We start from the raw sequence: 20,014 nt of genomic DNA on the forward strand, positions 1-20,014 counted from the left end.
AGACGCGGGCAGAACAGTGCCGCCTCAAGGGACAGCGCAGTCAGTGGTGAGACGGGGGGAAGAGACGACAGACACGTAATCGACGGTGCTTTAATTCAATGTTTAAATATAACATTCATTAAGTAATTAAAATAATGCCAAGCTGCCTTAGAAAAAAAACAAATAAAAAAAAAAAAACCAACAAAACCAAAACCAACCCAAACACAAAATACCAAAACACAAGACCCAATACATTTATCAGTTCTGGTTATTGCCCAAGGTTTGATTTGTGCTCTTCATTCATGAGGGCCTTGCCTTACATTTAGCCAGCCAGCAACGTTTTTTTCTAAATATTAATTTTAATAGCAAGTCTTTTAATTCCCTGTTACATTTTCACATCCATTAAATACTTGAAACCAATCACATTTCTTGTTACAAGTCTAGAAAATTGTATGTAGGTAGCCATTGCTGTGCACATCTCTTTCAATATTTATTAAAAAAAGAGACAATGTTTAATTTGTTTGAAAAAACAAAACACGGTGAGGATGTACATACACCTCTAAGCCCCTCAGCAGCAATTCCTAATTGGTAATGGAGAGCTGTCCAGCTGAAGAAACACCTCTGTGCCTCCCACGCTTGCAGGCTGGCTGGGCAGGAAGGGAACCGTGTCTGCTCCTATCCCTGCTCCAGTGGGGCAGTGGTCCATGTTCTCAGCAGGAGCTTACATCCACTCTCAGCATCAGGTGCCACTCAGAGTCGTGCAGCCACAGGTTTCTGTACAGGTATCCGAGCATCTAACAAAAAACCCACACTGAATATTTCTGATCAACATGCTGTTAACACCATGCCAATAAACTACTTCCTACTTTACTGCCCTCAGTCACTGGATTGCACAGTATGTGAAATAAAGAAGCGATATTTCAAAGCTGCAGCTAATGATACCAGAAAAAGCATTGTAAAAAAACATTACTAAGATTTTTATGCAGTTAAGTCTATGGAATTACTAGCTAACATCACTACATCTAACATATTTGCATTGTCCAAAGTAATTTATAACTTGAGAAGCTCTCTTCAAATTGATTAGCGAACACTTACCAAACATGTCCAGGATTTTACTAACAGCCTCTTGATTTACATTGTAAGTGAATCCACTGGGCCTACAATTACAAAAAAAAAGTTTACTCAAGAAATATTCCTCATTCCAGTAATTTCTACACAATAATCAGAATTAAACATTTTCATAATTACATATTTTTCATCATACCATCATACATATCAACTTTAAGGACATGTCAGACTTCTACTCTAGAACAGTCATGGTTTCTTTACCTTTTCTCTTGTTCACAGTCCCCAAATTCTGCTGCACTCAATTTATTCCTTTTACTTGAAAGGTGAATTTAGCTATAGACATTTACCTTAACCTAATCATTTAATTAACAGAGGCATAAGGAAATAGCTCAGATCATCAGCTGCCATCTGTGTTCTGTGGAACACTCAAGACACTGCAGGGACTTGTTCTATTGGGGACTTCCAGGATCATACTTTTAAACACAGTAAGGAGCACCACAACACAAATTCATTTGATAACAGAATAACACATCATACAGCAACAGGTGCATTTTAATCTTAGGCCTATAAACCATGAACTGTGTAAAAGGACTCAAATGATCAAGCTTTCAGTTAAATTGCTTTGAGATCATCTCAGTGCTGAAGTTCCCCCAAACTACTGGTATTCCTGATTATTGCTTACATTCCTGATTATTGCTTACATTGCCTCACAAGGCTTACTGTAGCACACAGTATTACAAATAAGCAGTGCTGCTCTTTTCTTATCAGAAAGAAAAAAAGGAAGGAAGGTTGAAAACCAAAAGGTAAAGGGAATCAGAAGCAGCCTAATAGTGAGTTAATGAATTTTGTTAGGTCCCACAGGAGTCTTTCCACTATGAGGGCATGCCATTCCACTTCCACATCATGTATAGAAAGGAACTATTGGGTCTTCTCTATGACTCCAGTCAACCTCTGGTGATCAGGCAGTTGGGGTTCTGCTGCTCTGCTAGGAGCTCAGACATTAAGAATTGCCACTAAGATTTCTATACACCAGGTATCTAACTTTACTTACATTTTCTTCTTCTTCACTGCACCCAGTTGCACAAGAGCTGATAAGGCATTTTTCTGCATGTCAGAAGACAGTGCTTCATAACATTGTGTACTCCCTATGGAGAAGATAGAAACACAATTAAATTTTTTATAATTTTCAATTAACAGGCTACTCTTGTAAAACCATGTTAAGTAACAGCTGTACACACCCTTCTCAAGAAGTTGAAAAACAAAGTTGCGGACTCCAGGTATAAACTGCTTCTCAGTAAATGCTTCTTTCATTTCCTTTGAGAGGTATCTGAAAATTAACTAACATTTCCAAGAAAATGAGCATTCCTTTCTTTTAGTTTGTCAGCTTGTAATGAGTTATGAATAGATGTGTCCTTGTAAGTAATACTATCCACTTTGAAAAGCATAGGAGAGGACCTCAAAAGGTACCATTGCATAGGGCATCTGAAAGTTTACAGGTAAGAGAATCCCAATATTAAAATAAGACTCCATATTTCTATAATAGCTACCTTAGACATTAATTTTACATTCTTATTCTTACAACTCAAAACAGTTCAACTTTTTTAAAGCAATACCTGTTCTGAAGATGAGAAAAAATGGGCACATCAGTAGACCTCACACATCAGATCACTGACTACATTCCACTATGTTGAACACCTCCAGTCTCACCAATCTTTTACTGATTTAGCTGAGATTTTATCCTTCTGGGTCTGTATGTATTACTTACTACAGGAATGTAAATGTTTCATTTTATTAAAACCTTGGAAAAACCAGAAGAATTTAAAGAGAAATGGGTGGAATTAATTATTCTCTTAAAAGCTCTCAGATAGGAGATGCAAACTCATTTCCAGACCTGGCAGGACAACCCACATAAAATGAATTAAGCAAGAGCTCCTCATAAAAAAGAACAATGAACCTGGTAGCAGCACACTCCCTATGAATCTCATAAACTCACAATGAGCCATCACATCACATAGCAGTTACTGCTTTGGCAAATTGGACAAGTCTGAGCAAAAAGCTAAAATTAGGATCCTTGGGGAAGGGTGGGTTTAAGATTTATTACTGCTGTTTCTTAACTTTTGTATTTCTCAGCCTATTTACACAGAGGTATCCCTACAAAACACAGGAAAAAAAAGAGATCATTTTCTGAAGGACAACATACCTGATAACCTTCCACAAAAGGTCTGAACATAGCTGACAAGAAAGACACTGTACCACTTCCTTTGTCAGTAGGATAAATCTCCTGTTGACTCGTTTGAATGGCATCACATTTTGTGAGTAGAAAACATCCTTCCTCAAAATCCTGGGCAAGAAATGCATAACTAAAATTCTAACATTTACAGAAGTGCAGCTACCATTTCCCACAAAATCAACAACACAAACCCCAACAGGGTACCACATTCATTTCTGAACTCAGTTGTCAAGAGACTTGAACCAAAATTTTCCTGTCTCCCAAAAATACCTATATAAAAAGGCAGTGGGAACACATTCTTAAACACAGCAGTTCCTCAATGCACAACAGACCTTGGCCCAAAGGAAGTGGATGTGGCTGCTATTGCAATAGCCAGCCTGAGCTCCCTCAGGATTTTGTCAAAACAGGGTCAGGTTGTCCAGTTTAGGGTTTTTTCCTGGGGGTGTTTTTCATTCATTTACCTATTTTTAAACTAAGGGTTTGCCTTTATCTCATGTCCAGTGTTTGCAATAAATGATAATACAGATCACTGACCTGCCCTCTACCAAACAGAAAACAAATGGCCAAAAAGTTACAAAGTATGGAAATGTCAAGGTCAAAACCATTTTACTGCCAATATGGGCAAAAGGGGGACAGATTACACAAAGGGATGGGACAAGGACATGACAGCAAATGAATGAATAAAGTGGTGAGTGGCTGGCTAAAAGATCCCTTAGCATCACAGCAACTCTTTCATCAGACTCCAGCAAAGTCAGTCATAGCCAGCCACCTTCCTGCTCCCTGATACTTTCTGCTATTTCAAGAAAGTTGCAAGAGGCAAAAATTGTCAACAAATAAAACTTAACTGTGCCAGTCAGCCTTTAAAAAAGGCCCAATTCTCATCTATATAAAAATCTATGAGATTTTAATACATTTGCAAGTCTTGAACATTCTTGTGAAAATGATACTATCTCTTTTTTAAGACAGGAAAGATCATAACTATCACCATCATATATTTGTCCTCAGCACTGATAAAAATAACACATAATCAGTTTAAAATCCAATAAAAACTACACATACCATTTTATATTGGGTGTGAGGCTGAACCAGCTTTTTAACTGATAAACTTGTTTTCACCTGCATTTCAAGCAGGCTGGACCAGAGCGAGCCCTGACCCAGCAGGTTTGTGTACAAACTGACAGAGCAAGTCCTGCAGAGAGCCAAGGGCTGCTTGCAGTTTTCCCAGCTTGCCTGTATCCAGCTGTGCCAGGGGGGCACACAGGCACACTAAGCCCTGGAATAAGGCAGTGTGCAGGAACAATACTGTCTTTGTATGACTGATGCCTGCATGGGGCAGGAGGTAAAATGAGGGGAAATTCTTTTCAAGCAAAAAAGGATGCAAGTAAAGCTTCCAAAGACTCTAAGAGGGAAACTATTTTGCCATTAGGAAAGCTCTCACTTCAAAAACCTTCACAGGCTGCACCCCTGACAGCATTTACACTTCATTGAAAAGACTGCTTTAACACAGATTTTCAGATCTGTGCTGGAAGACTGGTAGCTTTACGTAAAAAAGCCAAAATTGTGCTACAGTTCATTTTGATAGTTCAGAATTGGGCAATTTAATTTTTTTTTTTTTTTTTTTTTACTGGAATGGAGAAAAAAATTGCAATGACAACCTTGTGGATTCAGACAACATTTCGCAATCAACATAATGACCCCCTTTTTAGTTCTGCCACTTGCAGATCAAGGTAATATCCCGGTAGGTAAACAAAGCACTTGTTTAGCAGAGCCCTGGAACCAGATGCTATTTTAATTGGTTGCATTACTATCAGTATTTTTGTATAAGGGATATTTTTACCTTCAATGAAATGCCAGGAAAGAAGATGAACTCATTAGAAAAAACATCTCTCAAGAAGTTGAAGCAGCTATAGACTTCCTCTGAAAAAAATATTGTAAATGCAAGTGAAGAGCCATTTACTCCTTATTTAAGAGAGTACCTACTTCAAATAAAATACGGACTTGGCATTTGAAGCATACATACAAAGGCAGAAACCAAACAGAACAGCAAGTACTCAAAGCACTTGATTCAGCTGTAAAGAAAAGGAAAGAGCGGGGGCTTGCAGCTTCTCAGAACATGCATTAGATGCCACAATCAAATCCTACAAAAGGATCAAAGGGTAAACAAACAAAAAAAAAGGCAAGCAAAATATCCCCAATGCCCTCCCAACACATCTACCTTATCCCAAGCATAACAGGCTCGGATAGCTGCCGCTAGCAGTCACAGGAAGCACAAGGAGCAAAGGCAGCAGCTCCCCAGAGCCCCAGGGTACCTTTTCTGAAGCTGGGTGCCATCTGCAAGGCGACTGCCACCAGGGCTGGGCGCACGAAGACGTTCAGCAGCTGGTTCCTGTACGTGGCACACATGAGCACGGCCAGCGCGTGCCTGAAGACGATTTCCCCTACGGCTCCATCTTCCACTCCCTTGTCATTCAGGACCACGTGGCCATCGACAAGGCCAGCGATGTTGGAATGCAGGGTGAGGCCAGACAGGACTGCTTTTTTGGCACACAGGTTATCTAGGAGGAAAATACAGCACTCAGGAAGTTGTAAAAGGGAGCATAACTCTATTGAAACAGCCCAAAATGCACCAGTATTTCAGACACTACACCAAACATTCAGTTAGAGAGCTGTTCCAATAGAATCCATACCAGGAACTGGCAAACTAGGCATAGTATGACATGGTGAGAACAAATTTCAGACATTTCTATAATTAAAATGCTTAGAATTCATTCACTTACTAACAACTGCAAATTGTAATTGTTCCTTTGTCTCTGGAACAAATACTCTGAGCCTTCAAATGGAAAAAGGATATATCTGTTTGATGGAAACATTCATTAGTAAGGAAACAGAGACTATGCTTCTGCTTAAGCATTTCTGACACTACAAATTTTGAATCATAGGTACAAATCTTTTTATAAACTTTTTCGTCAACTCTCATGCATAAGAAATGCCTCATCCCAAATTAAATTTATAAAAATTCTTAGCATAAATATTGTTACATAACATACCTACTCAATGAGAAACATTCCCTGCACAAATTGGAAACAATTCGACAAGTAAGCAATAAAAACTTCATATTTAACACTAAAATACACTTTATATGTTCATTGCACCACAGGCATATCAAATCAATATAGCCTCTGACAGAAAAAACCCATCATATTCCTTTCCTTGAATACAGATTTCATGTAGAGTCTCCTTTCATCTTATTTACTCCTTCAACCTACTTAGTTCAAGTTTTGCTAAAGCTCCCAAGTTTCTCAATACAATAGGAAGCAGAAGTCTGTGCAAGTAATTTTTACACTTCCTGTTTTGAATATAAAATTTTGCAAATGTTCTGCCTGTAACGACCAACCAGCATGATAAGGGCAGAAATAACCAGCTGTTTGGAGACCAGAATGGAGAGCGTACATGCAGTTGCTGGCATCAACAAATTGGCCTTTAAAATGTATTTCTTCTTTCAAACTGACAATCCAAACCAAAACAAAGCCAGTATGCAACTGATGCTTCGAGCACAGACAGCACACTCCAACAAAATCCACTCAGCTCTTGTCACTGCTCCATTTCTATACCGTGCCTATTTGCTATTCCCTGACTACATGACAACTCTACTAAAGCAAATGCTTACTCACTGTTGCTAAGAAAATAAACAAAATAAATAAGCAAATCTGGATGTGGTATGTTTTTCAGTTTATTGTGTAGTAAGACTCTAAATGTTGTTCAAGTATTGCCATGAAATTCTTGCTTTTACTAGTCTGGCAGAAGCAGACCTTGCCTGCATTCCCTGAATGAAGTTTTTTTTTTCCCCAGAGGTGACAGAGCTCTTTTATACCAGTAGCCTGCTCCTATTTCTTTATTGTAGTAGTGAGAGGGATCCTTGATTATACACAGGACTACAAAAGCAAAGATTCTTGACTTAAGTCCACCTACAGCAGAAAGGTAAATGTACTTGCATTGCACAATGCAGTTCTTTGTTAGCTTTACCACTTACATCCTGAGGCTCTAAAATTGCCTGTGTCACTCTGGCTCACAGAGAGAAGTTTCCAACAAAGTTTGAAAGCACAATCAACCTTTCAGCAGCCAATATATACACTATACACACACACACACACACACACACATATATATATATAAGGGGGGGTGTATATAAATCATCGTTTCTGGAGATAAAATGAAATTTAAAAATAAACAGACAACTAAGAGTTTTTATTTCCTCCACCCATTTGTTTCTGCTAGTTTTTTGCACCAGTAACTACTTACACTGTAGTCAGTACCAAGCAGGAAATGTAGCATTACACAGAGTTAAGTGGTGCAGATCAGACAACTGCCTGTTACCTACACACAGTTCAGAAAGACAGACACTACACAAACCATAGTACTCTGACAAAGTACCTTATCATTTCCCTCTCACATGATACAACAGTAAAATGTCTGTTCTGTTTCCACCTGTTTTTCGAAGTATTATCTTCAACAGGCTCAGTCAAAACCTGTCAGATTTCAGCAGGATTTTTAGCATATCCTAAAATCCATTTATAACTCTAAGAATTCTGTAAAGCTGTTACTGTACATTGCTTCCATAGAAATATAATTTATTTTTCATAAGCAACAAGAGGAACAGAAATAACACTTTCTCTGCATACCAGGCCATTCAATGAATCCTCCAAAAGTCTGTGTTAAGCCTTTAAGCCACAGTGTCTTTTCTATTAGAAGCTCAAATTCCATAGCTGGCAAATTCTGGAGCAGGACAGCAGCAACTAGCACCCAAGGGCTCAAAACCATGTTTTCTATTTGCAGGAGCTCCATTTTATAAGCTACATCACTGACAAATTCTTGGATATCCTCAGATGGCTTTTGGGGAAGATGCCTGAAAAAAACAATGCAATTTAAGGTAAAGAGCTCAAAAAGTCTAATAGAAATAACACCCCTCTTTATTTCTTTCATATTGTTCCCAGATCTGTCATTTTACAGCACCTAGCATCTACAGGGTGATTCTGTATGCTATGTAAAACAGAAGTACAGAGCAAAGCATCAGTAGCTGCATGACAGTACCTGAAGCATAGACCTCTCTACTGATGCTGTATATTTGCTGTCTTCAAACAAAATTCAAAAGCATTATGTTTTACAGAAAAAACTGCAAAGGCAACACAACCCAGTCACAGCTACAGCTCTCCCTGACATACAGTCACTAAACAGCTTGCAGGAATAATGCAAGAAGTGAGAGGGAGGTGAAAATTTTAAGTGGCAAAAGCACCACATTCTAAGGAATCAGAGTTTTGTCTGGTTCATGCATCACCATTAAATTTTAAAGTGGCGTCTTCTCAACACAGGGAAAGCCACAAGGAACAATTAATTTCAGAAACACCCAGTCACAAGCACAATAAGCCTGTGCTCAGACCAGACAGGTTCAGCAGTTTGAACAGGCAGATGGAGGGAGGTGAGAGAAGATGAAAACAAAGTGCAAGAGAACATCTTAGTTAGTTCACATAGGTGTAGACTAAACCAATGTTTTTCCTGTGCATACACCATGGAAAGATGCAGTACCTGGGAACCAAATTGTATGGGCACCGATTGATCCTCCCAGATGCCAAGGTTCTAAGGGATACTGGCTGGCCAACGTAGATATGTATGGTACCAAAATTGTCACTGAGGATTCTCCTGGCTTTTAACAACCCCTATGAAAACGAGAAGAGGAAAACTTAAATTCTGGTGCTACAGGGTGTGTGTACATCCACTTATGTTGTGTTCTTAGGGAATTTACATACAGATGTAGATTCTTTGGGCTTTGGGACTCCTAGGAGTTCATATGCATAGAGAGATTCTTCTAATATCCTCTCATAGCTGATGCTGATGGGAACAAGGTATGTGTCAAAGACCTCACGTTTGAAAAAGGGTTCCATCACAATGCTGAGAAGACCTGCCAATTGGAAAAAAAACCATGAATCACCTGTCTCTTTCAAAGAGGGAAAAGCAACTGCAATTTAACTTTGAAAAGGATATCATTGTATTTTAGAAACTGCTAATAGGTGTGCACTGTGCCTGCTCTCTCTTCAAGCAAGCAAAAGCAAAAGACATTGCCCAAGCCTTAAAACAGAGGGTAAATGGAAGCAACACTTGGACAGCTGTTAGTGCTCTTTTCAGCAGCACTGCTCTGTGCTTGCACAGCATCTTCCTTCTAAAGATTCCCTATTATTTTTACAGTTAGAACTACAATATTTCCCTGCTGACCAGGGGATGCCTATTGTCTAGGAATAAAATGGTGAAGAGTTATTGAATTTAGCACACAATGGGGGCAAAGGGAACAAAAGCAGTAGAGTGCAAGTGAAGTGTATTGCTGTTCTTTGTATGGCCTCGGAACCCAGCCATGGTGTTTTCCATACTCTGACAGACTTCCCCAGTTTCCCTCTACATTAACATCCCTTCCTATCCAAAGAACTTACAAAGCACATGGCCACTAATGAAAACACTAATAATATTAGAAGTTTCAAATATTCAATAAACATACCAAATTTTGGAGTCAGAGTCTTGGCAGTGCGGCTTCTAGTTCCCTCAAGGAAAAATTCAATTGGGGCATAGCCACTCTTCAAAAGTAAAACATACAAACAAAATCTAGTCAGAAAAAACATTTCTTCTTTATTGCCCACAAATAGTTTTAAGTACTTCAAATGTAAGTAAGTTGGTTTTTATAATGAAAGACAAACATATCTAACTTCATTTATCTGTAAGCCTACATTCATCCATTGTATTTTTCATACCATATAGTTTAATTAATGAAAATATTGAGTATTTCATGAGTTATGGGCACACAATCCAAAGCAACTGATGAGGAATAATTTGTTTATCACTTACTGAACTGTGTAATAATAACAGAGTGCACACATGGTCTTCACCTACAGCAAATCTGAGGTAAAAAGCACTTACTCAGTGCTTACACCATGAAGACTTTCAGTCACACAGCCAAGACATCCTGCATATCTCACAAGAATTGTTCCAACAGAGTACTTCTTAAGTACACATTCTGAGATCTCAGCAAGTTATTTACCCTTAACATGGTTTTTACATATTCAGCAAACACTGCCCAGTAGAGTCTGTTCCCACCGAAGGAACGTCGCATAAAAAAGGCTCCTGCCCTTCGTAGCAGCTCACCAACTATTTTCATTCCTAGGAAATCTGAAAAACAATCCAAGAAAAACCAAAACCACACACACAAAATTTACTGATTAATATCAGCCAGCAGAGTCAACCACAAAATTTCTATCACACTGATTACCAGAATACAGAAGATCTCTTTCAAGGATTCCTTTGTTGCCAACACATTTATTTGCTTTCAAATTGTCTAGCAAGACTTATATGGACAAGAATGGAATATTATAATATGCTTTCCATTTTTTTAAGCTGCATTCACTTAGAGCAATTCATTTTCATAATTTAGATGGCCAGAGTTCAGCCATAATACAGACTAAATTTCTGAAGTATATTGTCTCACTCATCTTTAGAAAAAAGCAGCTCCTACTGAACATATTCCAGAAGACACAGAAATTAGGCAGCCAGTTAAACTACATTAGACCATTTATGATCCTGACTCATCATTTTGGAGGATGTACATAAAACCAGCTAAAATTATTTTATAGTTTTTCCGTTTTAAGCAATGATAGTCAATGCCTAACTTGTAAAAAGCAGGAAAAAACACTTAATGTTAACAAAGTTCTTATGGAAGCATTTAAAACAAGTCCACACATCAGCTGGCAACGTGCCACTCCAACCTCCTTGCCACCTCAATCCATGAAATACTGGAGAACAGATGCTCACTCAGTTAAATAAATTCATATTTCTAGTTGCAACACTTAAAATTACTGCCCTGAAAATGTCACAGGTGGCAGAAACATCATCCCAACACCAGCTAGATTCCTGCTAATGTACTGTATGAGGATGTACTGGCAGCTTTACCTTCCCTTAGCTAATCCCTACAGATCTCTCTGTATGCTTGAGGCCAAGAGACAACTAACAAAGCAAAGGCACTTACCACCTATATCAGGAGAGTCTCTCCTCTCAGCACAAGTGCTCATTTGAGAGTGACTTTGTGAATATCTAACATGATATGCAGTTATGAAATACAACTACAACCATAGAGAACTGTGTTTTCTCCAGAGGAATTTAAAATAATACACACATGCAGGCAGCATCAAGCTAAAAGCCCCTAATTCTTTAGGAGAACTTTGACCCCAAAGCACCCAAAACACTCAAAAAATGTTAATCATTAAAAAAAATCCTTGTAAGCTAAATTAATAATATCTTAAGATACTATTTTGAGGTCCAAAACTCAAAAATACTCTAATCCAAGTCAGCAAAGGATTACAGTAATACCTATAACAACACGTGAGCAGATTCAGAACAATACACCACAGGCAAACTGCAACACCTTGATCAAGGCAGCTGTGAAACATGGACTTGTGAATCTAACCTGCATCACCCAGATGCAGCAAACTCAAACACCAGGGAAATCTCATCTTCCACAGCAAGCCTGTTCTCAAAGCTTTTATTAGTCTTGCTAACTTCTTGACTGGAAAAGCAGACAACAGTAAAGCAGAAAGTTCCAACATCTCTGCTAGGTTACCTTACCTGTGGAAAGGTAACAGTGCTGCACCAGACCTGAGTGGTTTTCTGCCTGCTTAGAAGGCCTGTTTGACACTTCTGACTTCCAAGGTCAGGTTTCTAAGTTAAGTGTTGACAGCATCCAGATTATCAAAAAGTACATTAACTGGGAAGATGCTGTTCAAGCCCTCAAGAATTGTTTCCTAAAAATTTACTGGCTTCATCTGCTTCACAACTAAGTATGCCCAAAATCCTGACCTCTAATATGCCATATCATTTCCCTGCCAGCTCTGTTCTCAGCATGTCACAAAGTTCTGCCAACACTTCAAAGGAATCAGTCACATCAGAAACAAGCATGAGATGTCGGGTACTTTGTATCTGGCTGCTGTGACTGCACTTTAAACTGTATGAAGTATCACAAAAAGTTCTGCACCCACAGTAGCAGCTGGGCAAGTTCTTGCCTGTTACCAGGCTATGAAAGCAAACAGAAGTATTCTTCACAACCCTTATCTTTGCCCCAGCCTCAGGCCTATAGATGGGCTACTTCTGGGGGAACTTGCTAAGAAAAATATTCACCTTTGACAGGACTCAGCACCAATGAGAAGCTTTCAAACACTATAAGCAACTTACCTAAGAAGGATTTAACAAGATACATTTGGAGCAGAAGTTAAACACAACTACTTATAGTTGCAGCTACCAGAGAATGCTACCAATTCTCTGAATCCTGAAAACATTGTTAAAAAAATACTTGCCTATTCCTGCTGCAATGACAGGCAAGGCCAAGTCATAGGTGTATAGCAAATAAGACAGCATCAAAAAGTCCACGTAGCTTCGGTGGCTGGGCAGCAGCACCACGGGATGCTCCTGAATGGCGTGTTGCAACTGAAAAAGAACAGTGCAAACAATATTGTCCCAATATTTACTGACTGTTGAAATTTGCAAATACAGACCTGCACAGGGCTTAAGGCAAACAAGACCCCATTTGCTGGAGGGTCATTTCTCTGTCCACACAATCAATACCTCTTTCAGCACAGCACCCATTGGAAATTTGGAGCAGTTGTTTCCAGAGTAGCAACCTGAAGCTCACAAGCATCACAGGACTCAAAAACTAGGGGCACCCTGTCATGGGATAGTCTAATTCCAATCCCTTTTGATGCGGATGGGAACCAAACCAAATAGGGGCTGTCAGGACTGACATGGCTGACTTCCAGGGAATGCACTGCACCCTCCAGAGCAGCAATATCCTGAAATGAAATAGAGGGACAACGGTTCCCGGAAACTGAGGAAAACCTAAAGCATCTCCTGCCTCAGAGGTGCACAGTGTTTCACCACACTTAGCTGTATGAGGGTTTTGCTGAACAGCCATGTAATATTATATTGTGACCCCCAATTCAGCTAAATACATTCTTATTTTATAATATCAGATAGAAAATACTATCTTGGTGGCCGATCTAACATACTCACAGGCACATGCTATTCCTTATTATAGGAAGCATTTGGAAGATATACAAAAAATCCTGACAGCTGTGTGCCTCTAAAATACTTGCATATCATCTGTCTTTCCTCCCACATTTACTAAGAAATGCACCAATAAACAAAAGTGAGTGCAGTCTTTTTTTTTTTAGAGGGTATTTTTCACATTTGTTATTTGTGATTAGAGCTCTTGTCCATCTGACTGGTCTGAAAATATTTTAACTTTTTCTTCCCACCAGTACTCACTCTCTGCATTCCTTCTTCATTCACACAAACTCTCTGGAAAAGCTGTTTAAATATTTTGCTCAGAGTGAAGGCAAAAAATCTGACAGCTCCTAGTTGCATACGGTGGCCCATCTCATCCAGGATTTCCGTGGCTTCTTCTTGAATAATATCAGGTGATTCTCCCATTTCTTTTGCTAGCTAAGGAGAAACAAAACAGCAGTGACAAATTGTTCCCTTCTCCTTGCCCATGCACACCATTCTAATGTGCCACAGCTACTATGGGAGAACTACTACAATAGTCCACAAGATTTTGTTTTATGTGATAGGTGCGGATCTAATCATACAGGATCTGTCTGGTGCCAGCCAACAAAGCCAAGTTAAAGCTGCTTAAAAACCAAAATAACCTTGGATGTCAATGGCGGGGGGAGGATGCAGAACAATCCTCCCCCTAAACACAAAATCCTCCCCTCATGTGAATGTTTTAACTTGCAGCATATTCAGAGGATATTTAAGGTCAAAGAATATTTCCTATATTATCAGTCTGAAGAAGACTCTGTGCATTTTTCTTTCAATAGCAAAATGAAGCCTACGTTTGTAGAGACAGTCAAAATGTAAATATTTTAAGTGCATTTGGGTTAGAGTTTACGAAGAACCTCAGCCTATCACACTACCATTTCCTGGTGATGCATTCCTTTGGCAATGGAGAGCTGAATTGCATACAAAGCACTGTCTCTACCAACTGTGCATATCAATGATCTTTCTTCTGTTGCCATGCACATTCCCTTTTGAAGTTCCCTGAAATAGACTTAAATAATGGCCATCCCTCCAATTTGGTATTTGAATCTAGAAATATGTAATTGAAAAGTTAAGCCTTTTACTGTTATGGAATAAGGAACATGACTTTTACTCAACATTGAGGAGGAAAGGAAAGGAATGTCAGAAGAAAAAGCCTCCAAAAAAGCTCATCTCCATTTGGAAGCCAGTGCTACTTATCTATTATTTCCATTTAGTGACATATAAGAAAATCCATCTCCTCCAATCTACCTCCATACCTTACTATCACATCTACTAGGTCAAATGTGTTTTCTTAAATGCATTACCTATTATCCTACATATTTCCACGTGTATTTAAACTGATTATTTTAGCCACTTAAATAAGCCAAAAACTGCTTTCACTTAAGCCTGAGAAAACCAGTCTTGCTTAGAAAGCCAAAAAAATCCTCTTGTTATTCAGCAGGAAGAGATTGTGTTCTCATCTACCAGCAAAAGGCTTACCACACAGTTCACTTGTGTGATTTAAGGGCAAATCCACTATGGAACTAAGAACTTCCCAAAATCAGAAAGCAAAACCCCAGAGCAGTCGCATATAGAAAGCTAAAACAAACAAATGACCTTAACTTCCCACGTTGAACTTTAGTAACTGCAGCAATTTGGCACAAGAACAAATTCAAGTACGCCTGTGCAAAGCTGAGCAAACCCTGCCCAGGCAGGAGGGACCCTCATCATAGAGAGCTGGGCACATTGCCCAGGACACTCTCAGTCAGAAACTTCCAGTAACCTCCACTGCAAAACTGGGAACCAGGCTGCAATGGCAGGTCTGCTAACTCCCTTCAACCACTTGATGCAGCCAGAAAATATTCATCAAAATAATTTCCTATCAAGAAAGTACTTCGGAAGAAAACATCACACAAACGTCTTTCTATCAAACCCTCTGTAAAGTATTTTCTTTCAGTAAATTTTTAGAGCCTCTGGAGTTGAAAGATTTTTTTGGCTTTTTAGCAGTCCATAATGGAAACAGAACTACTTTGTGGTGTAGAGTGACATACTTTGTCACATTATAACACATTTTCATATATCACAGGTAGTACTAGCCATTAAAAGAAACAAATAGAAAAAAATTTACAGCAGCCTGTCACTCAGGACAAACCAAAACACCTTAGGTATTTCTACACACTCGCAATTATTTTTTATGGCTACTGAAATTAGTTTATGCTGCTAATTAACACACACACTATTTCAGGTATTTAAAGACAGTGCAAAGTATCAGCCAGCCTAACTTTATTTGTTATAAAGTAGTAGCTGCCCTTCATGTTAGAACAAAAAATATGGGGTTACATCTTAAACAGTATTTCTAATTTGAAGAATTATCTGTGATATAGAACTCTCATTTTAGTGAAAGTAGCATTTAGGACTTGCTCATAAATGCATCATTAACCTATAAAATTCCTACAAGACACCCCTAAAGTACAAAAACATCTGCTAGGAAGGAGAGTGCTAATGTCTTTCACAATGTTGTTCTGTGGTGAGAACAGTGGAGTATGAGGAGAAGGAGAAAAAAGAAGTCAGGCACACTGGATAAATTAATGATGAAGTGTTATATATGCAAAATCAAAACACTCTTTCATGAACCTGACAGTTTTAGTGGCAACTCCAGTATTTTCTTTTTCCTGCCAAAAGAGTTATTTATTTACTGGACCATCTTCCAAACTACAATTACCATTATAACAAGGTCAGCAACAATCTCTTTTTCCGCTGCCACACAAAGCTTGGCTGTGTGATCCACCTCATCCTAGAGCTCACTGTCCAGACTCACCTGCTTGATAACATACTGAACCTGCTCTGAGTGGAGAACAGCACTTTTGATAGCGTTGGGCTTGCAAGGAGAAAGTCCCTTGTAGATCACCGGGGTGTAACATTTCATGGCGTATCTCAAGTCACTGGACAAACGCCTTTCCTCCAGGATATCCTCAAACTCATCTCTCTTCTTTGATGTGAGCTCTTTCTGCTAGGAACATACAAATGAAGAATGAGACACTGTCTCAAGCTGTTTGGTGACCTGCTTGGCTACAGCACCAAAATAATGATATGCACTACTTCTGCAACATTTGGGGGTTCTTCTTAGCTTCCAATAATGTCTGCATGCTACACTCTGTGACTGCAGGAACCAACACCACCTGCTTGCAAGACTGATCCAGAAAGAAACCCAAAAGCAAAATAAACAAGCAAACATACACCCCCCAACCCCCCAAAAAACCCCTCACTCTAATTCCTTTCAATTGCAAAGATCCCCAAATCACCCTATGCCACGATACTTAATTCTTCCTCCCCTCCCCAAAAAACCCTTACCCTAATCCCTTCAACTTCAAAGATCTTAAAGTCACCCTATGCCACGTTACTTAATTCCACACAACAGAAACTGAGAGAAGACATGGGCTTTTAAAGCTGAAGTGCCTTGCCTCCAGCCTCTCCATAATTAATAGCTATTAACTAAAACACTTTTGATTCCAACTTTCACAGCTTCATTAAGACAATGCCATGATTCACATTATAAAAAACCAATCATCAACACACAGAAAATAATCCCTGCTACTTAAAAGTTGTAGCTGGGGCCTTGGTGACTTGAAGCTTTCACACAGCTTGGATGTAAGTTACATGAAACATTATCAGGCAAGAACAAATTAAAAAAACCCCAAATCACCTCACTGTCAGCCACATGAATGCAATATAGTGCTCATGTAGGTAAAAAGAGAGCACAGCCTCTGAGTAATCAGCACCACCACTGCTAAGCAGGAAAAACCCCAGGGCACCAAGAACTAATTGTGGGTCCATACTGCTGCAAAAAATTCACACAAAACTCTTCCCTTTGAGCCAGTAGACCCTTGTGCTGGAGAGAGATGTCTCCTATTATCTCCTGTATCACCACAGTTTGTATGAATGACCCCTCAGTCCTCCTAAGAGTGAAACCGTATTCTCCAAGCTTCAAACCAGCAGCAACAACCACCAGGTAAGACAACTGGAGTAAGCCTCTGTTAAATAAAAAAGTATTAGTTATGACCAAGCATATTTATTGGAAGATATTAAAAATAAAAATGCTTATGTCTTCCTCCACAGTTCCACTTGAAGGGTAGCAATGGGAATCTTTTCATTCATTCCACTTCCCCTTTCTATATCTGACCCGTGCAGAATCAAAGTGATAATGAAGGGTAAAACATGCTTCATAAGCTCCTTCAGGGACCTTTTCTGGTGCTGAGTGCAAAGCCTGGCCAGCAAACACACAGGGGAACATCAGCAACAGATAAGCCAAATGCCCAGCAGTGGCAGCTGTGTTTTCAGCCTTGGGAGAGGGAGTCAGGTTTCACTGCCAGCCAGCCACCCAGAGCCACATCAGCAACACTGTCAGAGCAGCTGACCTTTGTAGAGAGCAAACCTTTAGCTCCTGTCCATTCATCACCACAAGGTAATCTGGTGTAACAAAACCAAACTACTCAAATCAGGAATATCTCCACTTAAGAATGACAAAAAATCCTTCAAAGCCTCATCTGTATCAAAAGTCAATTTTGTTTTATTGGAGGACACAAATCCCACTATAATGTTTGAATGTTTGACCTTCTCAAGTTCTTTTACCCACACAGCACAAGCAAATTTGGAGACCATCCCTCTACTATAATTGCATTTAGTAGATTGTATAACTTTTCTTTCCACAGCTGCAGTTTAGAGAATTACCTCATAGTAACTGCAGAACACACAGCAGGGACTTTCAAAACAATCCCATATAGGTATTAAAACTTTTAGGGGGTTTTGTCCTGTATGATTTAGCATTACAGCTTTCAACCTCTCTTCTTTCACAGCTTTCAATTGGTTAGTATTTTGCAAGAGCTGAGTAAGCTAAGATCTGTTAAGATGACTGCAAATAGTTTCTATCAGCCATCTGTTGCTGTTGACACCTTATATCAAACCCCATGATTAAAATAAAACAAAAATAAATCTCTTATGTTGTATAATGGCAAAAAAAGCTCAGAATAGTAGCAGAAAATGACTCTAAGTATCACCTACTCAGATAAGATGCGACAAGTCATTGCTCAGAACATCTAAGCAATGTTTATGTCAGTTACAAAAAGTTAAAATCCTGCAATCTGCAACTACATGAAATCCAGACAAAGAAAGGCAGCACTCAGCACGGGCATGATCAGCCACATCAGCAGTCACCACACTGCTACAGCTGTTCCCCAGCACAATTCCTGTCAGCAGAGTTTTGCTATGGCCATGGCCCACTGAAAAATCACCTCTCTGCCTCTGCTATTCGTCTGAGGTCTTCAGACTTGATGTGCAACTGAATTCTCTCCATGGCAATAGTTATTTTCACGCCCTGTTCTGAAGGAGCACTGAGGGAGCCAAACCACACACTTCACCAAACACTAAAGATTTGCAACTGTGCTTTTACACATTACAGCCAAGCTGTTGTTCCAGCTTGAATTGCCAGCTGGTAGAGAACACACTTGGAAAACACACTGTTGGAAACCCGGACATCAGAAGATTCAGCGGCACGCACTGTTACTGTGACAGCGGTAAAGTGTGGAAGCAAAACAGCAGGAGCCTGGAACTCCTCTGCTTCCATATAACTAGGATATGCAATGTAACGATGGTGCTCGCGATGCCCTTGGGATACCAGCACACAGACAAGACACAGAAGAGAAGTTCGGGAATCTCTGCCGAAACAAGGAGCAGTTTCCCTCTCTCCCTAGTCCCCTCCTCCAAACGCTAGGAGAGAGGTGGGGTTTAGCACCCCACACCTAAACCTCCTTGTCTGAGGCTGGCGAAGGAGCTGCGGGGAACGAGCAAGGTCAATGAAGTAATTTTCACTGTGTAACACGGGAAAACCCGCTTCGGCCGCTCCATGCCCACGCCAGCCTCCCAGCGCGGAGTTCCCCATGGCTGGCAGGACAAGTTGCTGCGGGCTGAACCCTGCGGAGCACCCGGTGCCCGGACCCCGGGACACTGCCTCCCTCAGGAGGAGACATTCCCACCGCCCCCAGCCCGGCCGGCCTGCCACGGCAGCTCTGAGGGAGCCGTGCCGCTGCTCGGGATCGGGAGCTCTGGCTGTCTCGACTGTCACGACAGACAGTGAAGGAGCAGGCGAGGCAGCGAAGGGTGCGCGGGAAGGTGAACTGCTGAGGGAAAACGCCCGGTCCCGCCGGGGCCCGGGAGAGGCCTCGTCCCTCCCTCAGGAGCGCGGTTCCCCTTCCCCGGGGATACGAACCGGGGCTGAGGGATGGAGGGGCAGACTGCGCCAAGCGCCGTCATTCCCCTTCGGAGTGAGCGGCGCCGCCGCAGCGCGGGTGAGAAGAGCAGCCCCTGCCCCGCGGCACCGCTCCCGCCGCCGCTGCCGCCTACCGAGTACATGGGCGCCCCTCGCCGCGCCCGCCCGGGCGCCCCCGCCGCCGCCGTCGCCATGGTCCTGCGAGCTCCGCCGCGCCGCCCCGCGCCCCGCTCGCCCGCCCTACCCCGTCGCGCTGCCCTGCCGCCCGCCGCCGCCTCCCGCGGCGCCCATGGCCCCGCGCCGCCCCGGCCCGGCTGCCTGGCGCGGTGCGGCGGCGGAAGGCGGGGGCACCGCGCTATGGGCGGCGCCATGTC

The 20,014-nt window shown here is 40.9% G+C and overlaps 1 protein-coding gene across 1 annotated transcript; it reads right to left on the reverse strand.

The window, feature by feature from the left end:
* Positions 1 to 74: 74 nt before the first annotated feature.
* Positions 75 to 20,011, reverse strand: GNPAT (glyceronephosphate O-acyltransferase). The gene is made up of 16 exons (XM_054279607.1): positions 19,775 to 20,011; positions 16,197 to 16,388; positions 13,625 to 13,801; positions 12,658 to 12,787; positions 10,356 to 10,483; positions 9,819 to 9,894; positions 9,079 to 9,230; positions 8,858 to 8,988; positions 7,957 to 8,180; positions 5,587 to 5,832; positions 5,115 to 5,194; positions 3,248 to 3,388; positions 2,286 to 2,385; positions 2,099 to 2,192; positions 1,075 to 1,136; positions 75 to 773 (listed from the first exon to the last, which is right to left on the reverse strand). Exons 1-16 carry the CDS (start codon positions 20,009 to 20,011, stop codon positions 730 to 732), a joined length of 2,214 nt encoding a protein of 737 aa, XP_054135582.1. The 3' UTR covers positions 75 to 729.
* Positions 20,012 to 20,014: the final 3 nt, after the last annotated feature.

Source organism: Melozone crissalis, unplaced genomic scaffold (genome assembly GCF_028551555.1).
Source record: "Melozone crissalis strain CALT ecotype California unplaced genomic scaffold, PUWL_Pcris_2 ptg000027l_1, whole genome shotgun sequence".
In the NCBI taxonomy this organism is placed as follows: domain Eukaryota; kingdom Metazoa; phylum Chordata; class Aves; order Passeriformes; family Passerellidae; genus Melozone; species Melozone crissalis.